General features: G+C 35.1%; 1 protein-coding gene across 3 annotated transcripts in view; it reads right to left on the bottom strand.

Annotated features, from left to right (window-relative positions):
- The window catches only part of LOC137765354 (CD302 antigen), a 131,792-nt gene that overhangs the window by 56,740 nt on the left and 56,655 nt on the right, over positions 1-18,397 (bottom strand). For all 3 annotated transcript variants that reach the window (XM_068545044.1, XM_068545045.1, XM_068545046.1), the window contains exons 24-28: positions 14,182-14,311; positions 11,106-11,332; positions 6,791-6,956; positions 5,152-5,319; positions 1,184-1,300 (exon numbers count right to left, since the gene is read on the bottom strand). In XM_068545044.1, the coding sequence (XP_068401145.1) occupies positions 1,184-1,300; positions 5,152-5,319; positions 6,791-6,956; positions 11,106-11,332; positions 14,182-14,311 (808 nt within the window). The remainder of the gene's footprint in view (positions 1-1,183; positions 1,301-5,151; positions 5,320-6,790; positions 6,957-11,105; positions 11,333-14,181; positions 14,312-18,397) is intronic.

Genomic DNA, 18,397 nt, shown 5'->3' with positions numbered 1-18,397 from the left:
AAAAGAAGTTAAGATGATTAAAAGAAAGCCTACAGATCTGAAAATGCTTTTCAGAATACAGAATACATTTTCAGTTGTTTCAGATAATATAACTAACAAAGTACAGCAAAGGGTACAATTGAAATCTCTAACTACATCCTGGGTATAGTTTCTGTTGCTCCACATGGGATCACTGTTTCCTCAGTCACTTTCAGGTAAAGTCTGGGAACTTTCTACCTAGTTCTTCTCCATTTTTTTCCATTCCTAAATTTAAGAGTGTTCAAGCATCATTAGAGAAAAGACTTGGGCAACTAAGTCCTACCATGATGAACTCATCTTCAGCTGGCAACCCAAGTCTTACCCATTACTTGATAGCTTAATTTTTGTTAACTCATCTGCAAGCCATAAACATTTAAGAAAAACCTGAGTAATTCTAAGAAAGAGACAGGTTAGATAGCAAAGAGAAGACTATTTTTAAAATGGTCAGATTTGAGTAATTAAGTTTCTTTGCCTACCCTACCTCTAGCTATCACTGTCCTGTGTCCCTTATTAAGTCCCTTTTTTGGGGTGAATGTATGCTTTTGATGCTTTATGCCCACACAGTGATTTCTTTTCTAATTCCCAAACTTTATGATTTTCAGGACACCTCTAATTGAGTATCTTTCTAAATTGGTCTTACTTCCCCTATTATTAGAGTCTGTGTTTTTAAAAAATTTTCATAGCAATTATATCTTGAATTTGTGGCATTTGCAATCTCAAATATTCTATCCCATTGGCAGACTATGTGTCTCATTTTTCTAATGTATACCCCAAGCCAATGATGTAAAACCAAACATGCAACATTAGTAGAAGTGTATTTCTGTTCTCACTCATCCCACATACATAGAGATATAAAGTAAGTATTGGAGATTTATGCAGGAGTGCAGTCATTTTAGTCAGTCTTGTACTGCTAGGAGGAAGGGTGAAGAAAGGAAATTGTTTTCCACCATTTAACTCTAAGCTTGGTGGTAAAGGCATTTTAGTGGCAGAGCAGAGACACAAAAACTGTCTTGGTATTTGTATTAAGTTATGCTAAGTGCATAATTATAATTTTGTATACTGATTAACATACACTCTGAGGAATATACTTTCACAGCTTGATAAACAAGTAGTTTATAATGAACTATGAATATAAATAGTGAAAACCAGTAGATTTACAACTTACTTTCATAAGTTATACCTAACATGACCCATGAAGCCATGTAATTGTAGTGTAGAAGCTGCTCAAGAACAAAGTTATTCTCTTTTTCATCTCGAATACTCAGAATATGTGATTTTGGATCTGTTAAATAAAAAATAGTCAATAATTTAAATAATTAATTATTTAGAACACTTTGATAGATTTAGTAATTTTTATTTCCCAGTTTAACACACTCCAAAACTTAAACAATAGTAGAAAATAAGAAAGACATATATAGAGGCTCAAGGTCTACTGGAAGTCGAATCTTCCGCTGTCTTGGGCTGATAGGTTCTAACCGGTTTTTGTCGTATCCTCAAGGGCTATGTCATGCTTTAAGGGTTGTGCCATGCCCCCTTCCCTCCTGTTTCAAGACTAATTTGCAGGGCCCCAGCCAATGAACTTCAGATGGTAGAGGAAAAACATATTTTTCCTCCCCTAAAGTTTTGGTGACCATGAAGGAACAGAAAAGGCTGGGGTACCCTACTTGCTCTGGAAACCACTGATGAGATCCTGGGACAACAGATAAAAGCTGGCAAAAGTCTAACTTGCAGATCCAGCCAGGGACCCTAAGAAGGTTGAGGGATACCTTTTACTCCCCAACAAATGCGTACAACTAAGTGAAAGAAGCCAATCTGAAAAGGCTGTATACTGAATGATTCCAACTATATGACGTTCTGGAAAAGGCAAAACTATGGAGACAGAAAGAAGATCAGTGTTTACCAGGGATTTGGAGCGAGGGATGAATAGGTAGAGCACAAAGGATTTTTAGGGCAGGGAAACTCTTCTGATGTAGTCGTGGATACATATCATTATACATTTGTCCCAACCCACAGAATGTACAACACCAAAGTGAATTCTAATATAAACCATGGACTTTGGATGATAATGATGTGTAGGTTCATCAATTGTAACAAATACACCCTTCAGGTGGGAGATGCTGATAGTGGAGGAGGCTATGCCTGTGTGGGTACAGGGGGTATATTGGAAATCTCTGTGCTTTCCCACTTAATTTTGCTGTGAATCTAAAACTGCCCTAAAAAATAAAGGGCACAATTTTTTTTTTTTTAATGACTCAAAACCTCCTCACCAACCGCAGAATCATTCTTATTTATGTCAGGACACTTTCAGATTCTGTAAAAAGCCAGGACATTGGAAAAATAATTGTCCTATAATTAAGAAGAAAAGGAAGGGGGGGAATTAAATAGTGATTGCCCTAGATTTCTGATAATAGGCAAATAGGACCCCTGAATTCCTTTTTAGAGGAAACCTACATCCTTTCTCTGTCCCTTTGAGATATAAATCTTACTGTATCTTTGAAATATAAACATCCTAGGAGATAACTCTTAGCTAACAGAGCCATCTGAGACTAAAAGAAATAAAAGAGGGAAAAAGAGGCTTTTTGGAAACAAACTGATACTTGCTGTTTCCAAAGAGTCACCGTTGGCCCTAAATTTAGTCCACACTCTCCACAATACTACATATCAGGCAAATAAAAATCATAAGGTTCTTCTCCAGGAATACTGGTAAAAAGCTTTAGCCCTCATGAGCAGGTAACCTTAACTTGTTCTACCTGCCAGAAACATAATTCAGATTAAGAAAAAATAAGTCAAGAATGAGAATCAACTCATAAAAATTAGTGAAATTTATGTTCCTGTGTTTATACCTAACTCGTGGCTGGGAGAGAGAGAGAGAATATCTAATGGGGTCAAGCTGGCTAAAATTGAATGGTTTTATTGTAAGGGTTAAATGAGCTTTAATAGCAATAGTGTACCAATGCAAAAGTAGAATTTTGTTTTCTTTCTCTGTTACAAGGATACAGTTTTCTTGGATTATAGGTCTGTTCTTAATGAGAGATTGTAAAAGGGTCTTGTTTTTGTTTTTTTAACCTGATGAATAATTTTCCTAGGAAATACAGATTTGATGTCTTATCAAGATAATTTCCTGTGCTTCTTGTTGACTTCATTAGGTCTTTGGTTAGTTATGAAAACCAAAACTTCTCAATATTAAAAGAGCTAAGGTTTTTTTTTTTTCTCATGTGTTACTTCTTATATCTTGCCTTTGAAATCTTTTATTGTCACATTGGTAAATGAATAAGTAAGTATTCTTTCATAGTGATCTGTGATCAAGTGCTCAAACCTTTTGGCATTTTTGACAAACTTTACAAAATCAAATTCTAAATAAAGTCTTTTTGACTTCAAACTAACTTTGAGATTTCCCAGAAGGCTCCTGAAAAATCTCAAAGGATTTGTTTTCTCACCTGGTAAATAGAGAGATGTTAAATTGACTAGATTTATTTTATATGTTAAATTGCATGGGCGGCATTGTAAAAAAAAAAAAAAGGATGTTTAATATTCTTTAGGTTATATTTGTATGGATATATGTTATTAACATAAATGTTTCAGCAATTGTATAAAACTCCTAGAAATCTGTTAATGTCCTTACTGTCTATGTAATCAGTCATAATTCCAGTTATCTTAAAATGTTGTATGCCACAGAAGTAACAAAGTTTCCTTATCAATTGCATTATAATGAACTCTCATTATATCTTTAACCATGGCTTTTTACATCTTTTGTTATTCATAGACAATTATTGTTTTACTTTGATGTTCTCCTGAAATCTTTTACAATCAGCTACAATCCAAAAGTACTTAATCCTCAAAGAGATTCATAGAAAAGACTCTGACAAATACTCTGGAATACAGGTTTCTGATAACTTTAAGATTATAGCACTGGACTGGGTAAGAGTTTCCAGAACTCTAGTAAAGAAACTGATGGATTCATGAAACTGCGAACTCAAGATCAAGCAGAACAAAAATTAACTATATAGGACAGAATAAACTGATGAGGATGATTACAAAAAAAAGAAAGACATATAAATTAAAACTATCTTGTTGCACTAAATGAATAGGTTAAAATGTTTTCAAACATTTTGATCTTAAATTTGGTCTCACAGAATAGTGGAAAACTAGTAGCTGAGCGGAGAACCTGAAACATTGATTCACTTTACTTTTCCCCATATAAGGCTTATTTTGAGTTGGTACAAATCCACCTATATTAATGACACACTGTCAAAGACTATAATAAATAAAAACCTCTTAGATGGGCTAAAAGACAGACCTTCGTTTTCCATAGCGATCACTGTTATAACAGGATTTTAAAAGTTTAATATTTCCCAAAGTGTGTTCCTCAGGGGTTCCTCGGAAAAGAGCTACATTGAAAAAAACTTTACAAATTTTGGTTAACCAAAAGTAAACAAGTTCATTCATGTCAGTATTTCTTAAAGTATATGCTAATGCACGTTTGATAATGTTTAAAAGGAAGTGAAGATGTGTGGTATTTCTCACCCTTGTTCTTTAACTAAGGATCTTTTTCTTTATAGAACAACTCAAGAGTAGTGTTCCACAGAACACACTTTGGGGAATAATGGTTTAATATTTTCCATAGGAACTTCCTACAAAGTTGATGGGTCCATTGTTCAAAAGTCACAAATCCTCAGTGGATCTCATAGGAAATATCTGGAGAGTCCTGAGAGCTGAAAGTATGAAATACGTATTTGTTTTAAGCAGAGCTGCTTCTTTCTGGCTTATCTAAGTTTTCAACCACTCAAACTGACGTATTTTCTCTTTGCCCACAGCCTAACTTGATTTAATATCCAGCTCTCTGCTCTCTAGTGTCATTTCTTTCTCTTTTTAAGTAGAACCCATTTATACATGTAAAGAGAGACTAGTTCCCTAATGGATGGGTAAAAAAGGAGGTAACTCCTACATTTTCCATTTTAACTAAACACAAATTTTAATACTTTGTCATTGATAATGTAGAAATTAGGAGATGAATATTTTTGAGTTCTAGTTACTAGCGCTAATTAGAAATATTTATTGAATATAATACACTCAGATGAGATTTGTTTTCTAACGAGCATAATGCAACATATAATGGCCATCCAACATACTTACTCAGTGTCTGGCATTTAGAATGAACTTCATCTTGTGTTGTCACTATATATCTATTCTTTGTTATCATGAAATTGTAGCAAGAGTTCTGAAATGGTATCCATGGAGTATTTAGAACAGGAGATGGACATTGAACACTATTAACTGGTTTGACCTCTTTTTCAGTCTCATCTAGAAAAAGAATTAATGGTAAGAATTCTAACTTCAGATATAAATGTTAAATCCTGTTCACCGTAATTAGACTTGATTTGTAGGACATATTCAGGAAGCCAAGAAATAATAGCCTGGTGATGCTTGTTCTGTTTATGCTCAAATAAAATGTGACCTATTAACCAGCTTTCTGTAGGAAGGAAATTATTTAATACAATTTTCTTTCCCCTGATGCGGAATGAGTAGAAGAATGTGGAAAATGAGGTGTTATTAGGTTAAATGCAGTTTCTGTCTTCCTGCATCACCAAACTTCTAATACAAGGGGCCACTTCAGAGAAACTATACAAACATAATAATAGGCACCTAAATATAACTTTGAGAATTCATCTTCAATTTTCTGGCTACTGATATCTTCTCTAACTTTAAAAGAACATTTTATGAAATACTTGATGTTCTAAATAAGTTATTGCTTTAACCAAAGCAAACAGAAATAATTTAAAATCTGACATCTAGAAAAATCTGAATTCGGCATTTTTTTTTTTCATTTTATGAAAAGGCCACAGATTCAAAAAGATGCAAACAGAGATATGCTCTATTCAAAGCCAATCAAACTGATTCAACACATGGTAGAGACTATGCAATATTTCTCCCAGCTCACAGCAACTCCCTTTGTGAAGTAGTCTTTTTTCTAACCACAAACCCACAAATGTGCGCCCCTGGAAGCTGTAAAACCACTTTCCTCTGACTGCGCTAGAGACGGCATATCTGACTTAAGCTGAGTCTATCAGATTCTCTCTACAGATTTGAAAAGTGGAATTCAGAGATAGTCAATTCATCTCCAGTTACGGCTAAAATTGAAAGCTGCAGAGCTGCCATGTTTCACCATGTGCAGAGAGAAGCAGGAAGTGCAGAGAGAAGCAGTAAGTACATAAAGAGAAGAGTGCAGATCCACTGAGAGAAACAGAAAGGAGAGGTGCAAGACGGCATCTCTGGCTTTGAGATCCCTTTTCCTCGGGAGGCTCAGCTCTATCCCCATTTCTGAGGATCTAAATTTCCCTTTTGGCTTAAGCTAGCGTGAGCTAATTACTGTTAGCAACCAAATGAATCTTAGTGACTCATAAAAGAAATGTTAAGCATTGATGATAAGAATTACAAAAGAATTCCACAAATGTAAGTTTTCCATAAGAATATAAACACAAAATGTATGCAAAATGAGGCTAACAAGGACTTAAAACTCAAAAGTCAATTACTATCGTCAGTTGACAAAAATAAAGATAAAACATATCTAAAATAACAAATTAATGACAAAATATTTAACATATAATAATTCTCCTCAAATACAAATTTTCACAACAGATTTTGTTGTAAAAAGGACATGATTATAATTGTTTTATAATTTTAAAATCAGATTTTACAAAACCATTTCCTCAAAATTCCACTACTCATGAGACTGATAACAATTTAAGAATTAAAATATTTGAAATTAGCATACTTCCTGAATAATAGCAAATAGCGCCTGGTTGATTATTATCGCAGTCAGATGTTTTCCAGAATCCATCAGTGTCTAATACTACACAGTCTTCAAGTTGTTCATTATTTTCAGCCCAGCGACTAAATTGAAGATGTTTCCCATCTGACCAACCAAAGTTGAGTTCATCCTGTAAGGAGCAGAAATATATCTTAAGTGGCGATACTTCATGTTATCCCTATTGTATGATTTTGACCCTCGTGGTCGATCTAATAGTTTTAAAATTTCTTTTATTTTATTTATTTATTTTTGGCTGTGTTGGGTTTTCGTTGCTGCACACGGGCTTTCTCTAGTTGTGGCGAGCTGGGGCTACTCTTCATTGCAGTGCGTGGGCTTCTCATTGCGGTGGCTTCTCTTGTTGCGGAGCATGGGCTCTAGGCACACAGGCTTCAGTAGTTGTGGTGCGTGGGCTCAGTAGTTGTGGTGCACGGGCTTAGCTGCTCCGCGGCATGTGGGATCTTCCCGGACCAGGGCTCAAACCCGTGTCCCCTGCATTGGCAGGCGGATTCTCAACCACTGCGCCACCAGGGAAGTCCCCAATCTAATAATTTTTAATTTTATCTTATGTTTAGCACATATTTACACAGCACTTACTACGCACCAGGCATTGTTTTAGGTACTCTGCAAATATTATATAATCCTCATAACAACCATAGGAGATAGGTACTATTATTATATCCATTTTACAGATGAGAAAACTGAAGCCATGTAATGTGCACAGTCACACAGAATGTAAACCACAGTGCTGGGATACAAATCTAGGCCATTAGGCCCTGGAGTCCATGGTCTGAACCATTATGCTTTGCTGCCTCACACATAATTGGAACCATTGGTTGTTGGAAATCAGAAAGCTAAAATGGAGTGAGGACCACTGTAAGCTCTGATTAACTTAGAGATAATATGTAGTAGTGGAAAGAACAGGGGCTTTAGAGCTAAGCATACCTAGTTTTGAATTCTGGTTCGGTCACTTAGCTTTTGATTGTGGTATTACCTTGCCACTTTTCCATTCCTTCATCTATTAAATGGATGTGACAATCTCATGGGGTTGGAATTAATGGGGTAACGTGTAAGACACACAAGTCAGTGGCTAGCTGGTACACAAGAAGAGCTACATAGACGTCAGCTCCCTTCCTCTTAAACCTTCAGGCCCTGTGGATCTCACACCATCCTTTTCACACTGGTCTTTGAAGAGAAACTTCCTTATTCACTACATTCTATTGTGCGCTAGAAGTCTGTAAACATCTATCTTTACATCCTGACAAGGGCCTGACCACCCACCTGTCTTGAGAGAGGCTTTACAAGGTAGGTACAGATGTGCAGGGGATGGATTGTGAAGTACAGGCCTGCCTGAGTTTTCCTGTGGTGCTGCCAGAGCACCAGCCCTTCCACACTGATCCACTGAGCTATGCTTTCCTAGGCCTGGGGCAATTTTGCACCACTGGTTTATTTGGAATATTGGGCAAAAGACCACACACAGTCTCACAGTCTCCTTTGTGAACCAAAAATAGCAAATGTGGTGAAACCTCAACACTGCCAACTGTTTCATTCAGAATTGTTCTCTACCAGTGTTCCAGTTGTAAACTTATGGCCAGTTAACCTGTAAACCAAGCAGCCTCAAATGTGGCCCTTTGCCCCTGTGATGTTGCCTGTACGGAGTATTACCCTGGATTCCTTCCCCCTTGTTGCACTCCCAACTAACCCAGGTCCCTGGGCCTTTGGAACTTCTGTTCCTTGTAGATAAGTCATCCCACTCACACCATCTCTTTACTGAACACTAAATCTCTTTATTAAGACTATAAGTATCTCTTCACTGAATTCTAGACCTTGACTGATCTTAATTAAAACCTGTCTTTTCTAATAGATTAAGTTCCTTTCAGCATCCACAAGGGAAGGCTGCTTGTTTTTTTTAGTCTCAGATATCACAGAGCCATGAGAATGAGGTACTGGGTATTTTTATTTCCTTCAGTCATTTCCTTTGAGGTTTATGCCCTTCTTCTCTGACATTCACTGAGGTCTTGGCAAACTCCCAGAGTCCTTGCTTCTCTCTGACATTCACTGAGGTCTTGGCCCCCTTGCTCCTCCCTGATATTTACTAAGGAGGTGCCCCAAGCCTTGCTCTGTCCTCCTGGTCTTACCACTGACTTAGGGATGTCTATGTTCATGTGGATGACTCACCCCGTTCCCAAGCCTTCTTGACTTCCTCTTCTTCTATGGACTTTCACTTCTATGTACTCGAGTGACCTGCTCTCACAGCCACACTCCAGACCTTCTATAACCCAGAACTGCTGCACTGCAGACACTGTAAACATGCCTCAGTCCAGACCAACATCATTTCCTGCATGAATGTCTACAAGAAATTCTAACCGGTCTTCTATCTCTGGACTGCTCACTTCCTTCCCCAGCTTCTGCCCAGCATAGTTTTTCTCAAGTCAAAATCTGATATTGTTACTACCATGTTTAAAATCTTTCAAAACCTTCCCATTGCTTTCAATGTAAAGTCTTATTTATACTCTGCCATGTTCCAAAGATTTCAGGCAGCTTATGAAGATACATAAGAAAGAGCTATGTAAAATTTAATATGTTAAAGAGCAAAAGGGAAAAGAAAAACACAGGTGACGACTGAAAATAGGATAAGAAAGAAGACCGAAATCATCAAGTGGGGAAAAAAAGTTACAAAACTGTATGATCCGAAGTGTCATAAAAATAAATACATGTACATAGAAAAATAACTTGAAGGATATCTACCAAATATTTAAACCACATTTATCACTAGATACTGGGATTATAGGTGATTCCAATTTTATTCTTTTAATTTATTCTAGCTTTATGATTTTTCTACAGCGACAATATTGCTTTTGTTTAAAAGGGTTTAAGGTGGTTAAAACTAGGAAATGTAATAACTTAATTACCACCTGCACAAGAGACACAGTGATGGGTTTCACATAATGCCAAACACAAAAGAAAAAGGAAGTAAAGCAATGTTATGAAGGAATTGATACTGTGAGGTCTAGGGAAGCAGTTCAAGCTGATAATCTGGCTGGACCTGAGGGTACATTTTAAAATCCAGAATTTTGGAGTAGCTAGTCTTCAAGCAATTTCTAAATACTGCTTTTTAAATTGAGCTTCTGACAAATGCTGGTGGTAATAAGTCCAAAGTTTGTCAAAGATAATGTTTACTTCTGCGTCTTAGGTTTTAAGTTTTTCATCCATTCTCCAGTTCAACTTGGGGTTTGCGCAAGGACTTAAATTGTCTTCAATCACATTTTCTCCATGCAGCCCTAAAACCATCTTGGTATACCGAGGGTTATCCTACCATCTACATAACTCGGGTTTGCTTCATAATGCAATGGACACTTCTTTCCTACTCTCCCAATTACCTTCTCTCCGAGAGTGGATTAGGAATACTGGTTTAGGTGACACGTATCTAACTAGGGCTTTACGAGTCACACACTGCAAAGATGCAGGAAGCAAAATTCACATCACAATCTTTATAAATAAATGGCACCCCCATCAGTGCACAATGTATGCAGCCTTTTATACCAGCCCTATATCTTACTTTTCAATACATCTCCGTGGGCAGAGCATCAACTTATTACATACAAGGCTCAGAAAAGAGGCAAAAATGGCCTACAATGCTGAGAGGAATGCTACAGCTTTATTAAAAAAAAAAAAGATTCCCTATTAATTATAGCCAAAAGCTTTAGTAGCATAAATATTCCTGTTTGTGCTACATGTATGTAGTTGAGTGCTGGGAATTAATAGGAGACCAGCATTCTTTGCTGGGCTATGAAATGAATGAGAAGTACCCAAGATCAGGGCTTGAGATGTGGCAAAATGCTATTCTAATCCCTTTGTAGAGTGGCTTCATTTCACTCTGCTGATTCGGAAAGGGATAAAAAGCCCTTTAATAATGTTCATGGGCTTCCGCTCACCCAACCCCATCTGAACTTTTAATTCTTCCCTCCCTCTCTTCTTTTCATTGGCTGAGGAGACATGGCAGCTCCTGATTCCAGCTCCGTCTTCGATTGGAATAAATAAAAAGAAGTGCTCAGCTCCATATGTCCATTAGACATTTTTCTTAAGCTAAACGATAAAGCACCTGATCTTTCAACAGTGGAAAGATGACTGCTGCTAAAAATTACATACCTCATGAAATTCATTCACTGGAGTAAGATTTTATGATCTCTGGTTTCTTTTAGTCTTATATGAGAGATGCTGTGTGCAATAAAAAATGTCACATTCCGTCACCCAATCCTGGCAGTGGGGACTGAAAACTTACGTCATGACTGGAGAGTCCAATCCATAAAGAAGAGTTATGAAGGACCGCCTGCACAGTCAGGAAGGCCTGCTGGTAAGGGTCTGTGATGCTCACCAGGTGCATGTTTTCTTTCTGACACTCCTTTAGAGCATCAGTCCAAGTCAGAGTCTTCAGGATTATTTTGTACAGATTATTTTGATACTTCATAGTTTCTGAAGTATTCTGCAAGGTCTGTCTGCTTTCAATTTCTGTGTGTAAAAGAAAAATAAAGCCACAAAAACCACCTACTTGGCAAGTCATGGGACATTTTTTCAAATTTCTCCCTGTAATAATGTACTTTAGATATTACTTACCTATTCGTTTATTTTAGACTTTGGGTGGGAGAACTAGGTATGTTTTGCTGTATACCTTAGGTAAATTTGTGAACCACAAATTTGTTTTCTACAATTAGAACAAAATTCTGATTTAGTTGATCTGATTTAGGAAGGAGAAAAGCTATAAATAAAAGTAGACTGCAATAGGAGAAAAGCTATAAATAAAAGCAGACTACTTCTAATGGCAATAAGATTACCATTTCAGATTGGTGTCAAATTCTTCCTTTGTTTGAACTGCTTCAACAAGAGGTGTTGGGTGTCCCCTTACAAGTTTTCATCTGGGAGAACCCACGAAAAAATGTATACAACCAACCCTAAGAGGATATATTTGAATTATTGATTTACAGTACTTCTCTGAAAAAGGCAGTTAGTAAAAAGTATGAGACAAATGAGCAAAGATTAATTCAGCAAAAAGTTCTTCAGAAGCACATGGAGTACTCAGAAAACTGTAAGACACTGATGAAAGAAATCAAAGATGAGACAAACAGATGGAGAGATATACCATGTTCTTGGATTAGAAGAATCAATATTGTGAAAATGACTGCACTACCCAAAGCAATCTACAGATTCAATGCAATCCCTATAAAATTACCAATGGCATTTTTTACAGAACTAGAACAAAATATCTTAAAATCTGTATGGAGACACAAAAGACCCCAAATAGCCAAAGCAGTCTTGAGGGAATAAAACGAAGCTGGAGGAATCAGACTCCCTGACTTCACACTATACTACAAAGCTACAGTCATCAAGACAATATGGTACTGGCACAAAAACAAAAATATAGATCAATGGAACAGGATAGAAAGCCCAGAGATAAACCCATGCACCTATGGTCAACTAATCTATGACAAAGGAGGCAAGGATACACAATGGAGAAAAGACAGTCTCTTCAATAAATGGTGCTGGGAAAACTGGACAGCTACATGTAAAAGAATGAAATTAGAACACTCCCTAACACCATACACAAAAATAAACTCCAAATGGATTAGAGACCTAAATGTAAGACCTGACACTATAAAACTCTTAGAGGAAAACATAGGAAGAACACTCTTTGACATAAATCACAGCAAGATCTTTTTTGACCCACCTCTTAGAGCAATGGAAATAAAAATAAAAATAAACAAATGGGACGTAAAGAAACTTAAAAGCTTTTGCACAGCAAAGTAAACTATAAACAAGATGAAAAGACAACCCTCAGAATGGGAGAAAATATTTGCAAACGAATCAATGGACAAAGGATTAATCTCCAAAATATATAAACAGCTCAGCAGCTCAATATTGGAAAAACAAACAACCCAATCAAAAAACGGGTGGAAGACCTAACTAGACATTTCTCCAAAGAAAACATATAGATGGCCAAGGGGCACATGAAAAGCTGCTCAACATCACTAATTATCAGAGAAACGCAAGTCAAAACTACAATGAGGTATCATCTCACACTGGTCAGAATGGTCATCATCAGAAAATCTACAAACAACAAATGCTGGAGAGGGTGTGGAGAAAAGGGAACCCTCTTGCATTGTTGGTGGGAATGTAAATTGATACAGCCACTGTGGAGAACAGTATGGAGGTTCCTTAAAAAACTAAAAATAGAATTACTATATGACCCAGCAATCCCACTACTGGGCATATACCCTGAGAAAACCCTAATTCAAAAAGAGGCATGTACCACAATGTTTATTGCGGCACTCTTTACAATAGCCAGGTCATGGAAGCAACCTAAATGCCCATCGACAGACAAATGGATAAAGAAGATGTAGTACATATATACAATGGAATATTACTCAGCCATAAAAAGGAATGAAATTGGGTCATTTGTAGAGATGTGGATGGACCTAAAGACTGTCATACAGAGTGATGTAAGTCAGAAAAAGAAAAACAAATATCGTATATTAACGCATACATGTGGAATCTAGAAAAATGGTACAGATGAACCGGTTTGCAAGGCAGAAACAGAGACACAGATGTAGAGAACAAACGTATGAATTGGGAGATTGGGATTGACATATATACACTAATATGTATAAAATAGATAACTAATAAGAACCTGCTGTATAAAAATAAAATAAAATAAAATTCCCCCCCAAAAAAACCCCAGAAGCACATGGATTAGCTACTTGAAGTTCTCATTACATGACAAAGGTTTTTTTTTTTAATCGTTTGTTTAAAAACTTACTGTGACCAATGAAAATGATTTAATACCTTTAAAAAATACCTTTTTCAAAATATAGATGATTCCTACTTTTAAGTACACATTTTACTTTTATTTGGATTATAGGAGGGCATAGACAGTGATCCATTTATGCTTCACATCCTTTTTTTTTTTTGAGTGCTAAATTTAACCGTGATTGTTTATACCGAACTCAGTTAAAAACATTTTTTTTCTCCTCCTTTCCTCATGACAGTAAAATCTGAAAAATTCCAGAGTAGAAAGGAGAACAAAATGCAACCATAATTTACTGTCATTAGACAACACCGATTAACAAATTCCATTGGATATTTAATTTTGATATTTAATTATGGCAATGATCTTGAAAAAAAATCACATTCTATTTGAGCTAATTTGCCTCACTGAGCCAGTATGCATTTAGTCATGCTAAAATTTTAAGGAAGCTGTATGATTACAAATTAATATTAATTAATTTATAAGATTTTTTTGTGAAAAAGTACTGTACATATCTAACAGCATAAAGTACAATAGTTATCTAAATAATAATCTATACCTGAATATTTCTGACAGAGAGACAGAGTATGGTGTTCACTGCAGGAAGTAAAATTCCACGTCCCAGTAAAAGGTGACTTTTGGAAGTTGAGCATTAGAGCACAGTGGTAGGACAGCTCTTCATCAAAAATCTAAACAGAAAGGCAAATATGTACAAGCAATCATGAAACTAACAGTCTGAAGATCCCAGCAAGGGAACTTTATATTCCAAATTGGATTTTTCTTCCTGTAAAAAAATCCAATGAGGAGCTGACCATGAAATCACTAAGAAAATCCTGATAAACTTTCAAAACATGGGAAAGGGCAATTAACTTTAGAAATTATAGAACAAAATAGTGGCAATATTGATGAATACATCTTCAAAATAGATAAAGAAAAACTGTTAGAAGACAAATACACAATTATAATAATATTTAACACTCTGCTCTCCTTCTTGACATTGCAAGTAAGCAAAAAAGTAATGACTGTTAATTCAACTTATTAGATGTTTATAAACTTTTTATAATGACAAATGGTGTACCACACAATAGAGAACTCACCTTAAAGCTTTGATCCTATACTTGTCACTATAAAATATCCATAAATAAAAGTATCTATCTAGATTTCATTCTCTGACCACAAATCAATAACATTAGACATGGAAATTTATTCAAAGTATATTGTCCCTATACTTTTCTGTATGTTTGAAACATATCATCTCAGAAAGATAAGAAAAGTAAGCTTATCCCAGGAGCTACAAAATTTTTTTAAAAACTACATACTCACATGCTATTCAATAAACATTAAAACAAAAATGAAAAAATTATAGGAAAGACTAATATGACAAATATTACAAGAGATATGAGTAAAACTTTATGTGAAGGCAAACATGTATTATTAAATGCATTCTGATTTTTAAAGGAAAGATGAACTAAGAATTCAGTATGAGATTAGAAAATCAGCAAAAATATAACTCCAAGAAAAACAGGATAGAAAAATGTAGTAGTATTTGTATCTCAAGCAATAGGAGTAGGTGGTGGAGAAAGGGGAGGAAAAAACTAGTAACATACACTAGTTTTTGTAAAAATCTAAATAAGAAAAAGTAAAAACGATTAAAATAAGACATGGCGATTTTAAAAGATAATAGCAGACAGGACTTTATTCTAATACATTTGAATATCTACATGAAATAGACAACTTCCTTGAAAAATACAAATTAGCATAACTGTTATAAGGAAAAGTAGAAACACTAAAATGTACCAGTAACTTTAGAGGAAATTGAAAATTAATAATAATGCTCATTTTTAAAACTATATGTCAGGTACTGTGCTTAAAAGCTTTAAATGAAATATTTTACGCAATCCTCACATTGTGTTGTAGGAACAACAGCATCAGAACTTAACTGAGTTATTTGTATGGACCTAGAGTCTGTCATACAGAGTGAAGTAAGTCAGAAAGAGAAAAACAAATACCTTATGCTAACACATATATATGGAATCTAAAAAAAAAAAAAAAAATGGTCATGAAGAACCTAGGGGCAAGAGGGGAATAAAGACGCAGACCTACTAGAGAATGGACTTGAGGATACGGAGAGGGGGAAGGGTAAGCTGGGACAAAGTGAGAGAGTGGCATGGACATATATACACTACCACATGTAAAATAGATAGCTAGTGGGAAGCAGCCGCATAGCACAGGTAGCACAGGGAGACCAGCTCAGTGCTTTGTGACCACCTAGGGGGGAGGGATAGGGAGAGTGGGAGGGAGGGAGATGCAAGAGGGAAGAGATATGGGGACATATGTATATGTATAACTGATTCACTTTGTTATAAAGCAGAAACTAACACACCATTGTAAAGCAATTATATTCCAATAAAGATGTTAAATAAATAAATTAATTAATTAATTAAAAAAAAAAGAACTTACAGATGAAAAAATGAGACTTAAGAAAAGTTAAGTGAACTTCCTAAGGCATATGAAATGGCTGAATGGAATTCAAACTCAATCTGACTTTAGAGTTTAGCCCTCACCTACTACACCAAATCCCTTTAGTATTAAACAATGATCTCTGAACAGGGTTCTAATATCACATAGTTTTGTATACAGTTCCTTCAAACTTTCAGGGAAAGATAATTCCCCAGACTGAGTCTTAATTTCAAAACACAAAGGCAGAAAACTACCCAGTTCATCCTATGAAGCTGACATGATCAGAAAAAAAAAAAAGCATAAAAAAAATTAACTCTATGAACAGAGATGAAAACATTCCCAAATAAAATTCTAACAAATCTAATTCAGTAGTAAAAATAACCCACTCTCAGCAACTAGATTTTATGATAAGGAGATAAAAATGGTTTAATATAACATCTATTAATGGATTTTACTACATATCCATAGGCCTAATGGGAAAAACTGTATGACACTTTCAATAGATGGTGAAAACAAGTTTTAGAAAATCCACTACTTATTCCAGAATAAAAATTCTAAATAAATGATATATCTTAAACAAAAAGTCCACATCAAATATAATAATGAAAGACTGCAGATATTCCCATTAAAGTCTAGATCAAGTCTAGGATGTTATTTATTACTCCTGGTATTTACCATGGTTCTGGAAGTCCTACACATGTAGTGAAGCATGAACAGTTATTTGCAAATTATGATTATCTAATTAGAAAACCCAAGAAAATCTAGTGAAAAACTCTGAGAAATAATAAGAGCTTTTAGTAAGATGGATGCCTATGAAATAAATATACAAAAATACTCAAATAATAGATTTCCTACATATCAGTAAGACAGTTTTAAAAAGCTGCCATTCTCAATGGCAAAAAGAAAGAGAATTTCTCTAAAAACTTCACTGAGGAATTTAAAAGGAAGACTTGAATCAATGGAGAGATATGTTACACCATATTCTTGAGGGAAAATTAATAAAAAGATGTCAATTCTTCCTAAAATGTTGTCAAATTCTCACCAGAAGTTTTCTATTTAATTGTTTAGATTGGAAATTAACTAAATAATTCTAGTTTGTCTTGAAGAATAGACAAAATCAGCTAAAAATATTTTTAAAAGGCATATAATAAAGGATAACTAATCCTATTATATTTTTTGAAATATGGCAACATTATAGTATTTAGACCAGTGTGGGAGCTATACAAGAATATGTCTCACACACAGATACATACACATGCACACTTCACATATGATAAAAAAGGCATTCTATATTGATATTAACAGATGGAAGTATATGCAACAAATGATGCTAGACAATTGGCCAGGATTAGGGAAAAGGATTAAGTAACCATTGACAACATATGCCATATACCATGGATGTATCATACTGTCAGAACAAAAAAGCAAGCTATAAAACAAAATGAAGAAAATAAAGGCATACATTTAACTAACATTTACATGAGGGACTTTCTAACCTAAAAGCAATGGAGGGAAAAAAAGAAATGGAGTTGAACACATACCAAAAAAATCAAAACTTATTTCTGTAATATTTTTGGTATTAGACCTAAAGAAAAAAAAAACCTGTGAAAATATCTGCAATAAATGCAAGAAACACAGGGTTAGCACACTGAATATTTACATAGTCATAAAATCAATAAGAAATACATGAAGGCCTTGATAAACTGTCAAAGAATAAGAAATTCACATTGGATGAAATTCAAATTATTACTGAATTTATATGTTTTCATTAGAAATCAGAGCAATATAAATGAAAATATGATATCATTTAAACTACCAAATTAGCAAGAATTTTTAAAAGATAATTCTCCTTAGAGCTTTGTAGTAGAGGCAGTGCAGTAGAGAAGCTAAGAATGCTGGCTCTGCAGACTTGGATTTAAATGCCGACTCTGCACGCAGACCCTGCATGATTTCTGGCAAGTTACATGACTCTCTCTGTTTGTCTCCACATTTCTAAGATAGGAGAGGAGTACAGACTGTTTCACATCTATTGTGCATATTAAATGAAATAATGCATGTGATGCATTAGCAGAGTGTCTGACACATATTAGCTGCTCAATAAATGTTGGAAATTATTAATACACTGGTATGAATAGAAAAGTAATCACAATATATTGCTGACAAAAATGTAAACTCATAAACCTTTCTGGAAACCAATTTGGTAACCAGAGTTCTACAACTACTTATATTTTTTGATCTGGCTATATCACTTCCTAAATCTATCTTAGGGAGGTAACCTGAAATATATAGCAAAGATTATGCATGAAGATGTTAAT

Source organism: Eschrichtius robustus, chromosome 5 (assembly GCF_028021215.1).
Source record: "Eschrichtius robustus isolate mEscRob2 chromosome 5, mEscRob2.pri, whole genome shotgun sequence".
Classification (NCBI taxonomy): domain Eukaryota; kingdom Metazoa; phylum Chordata; class Mammalia; order Artiodactyla; family Eschrichtiidae; genus Eschrichtius; species Eschrichtius robustus.
Note: the sequence above shows the minus strand (reverse complement) of the source record. Positions and strands in the feature narration are given on the sequence as shown.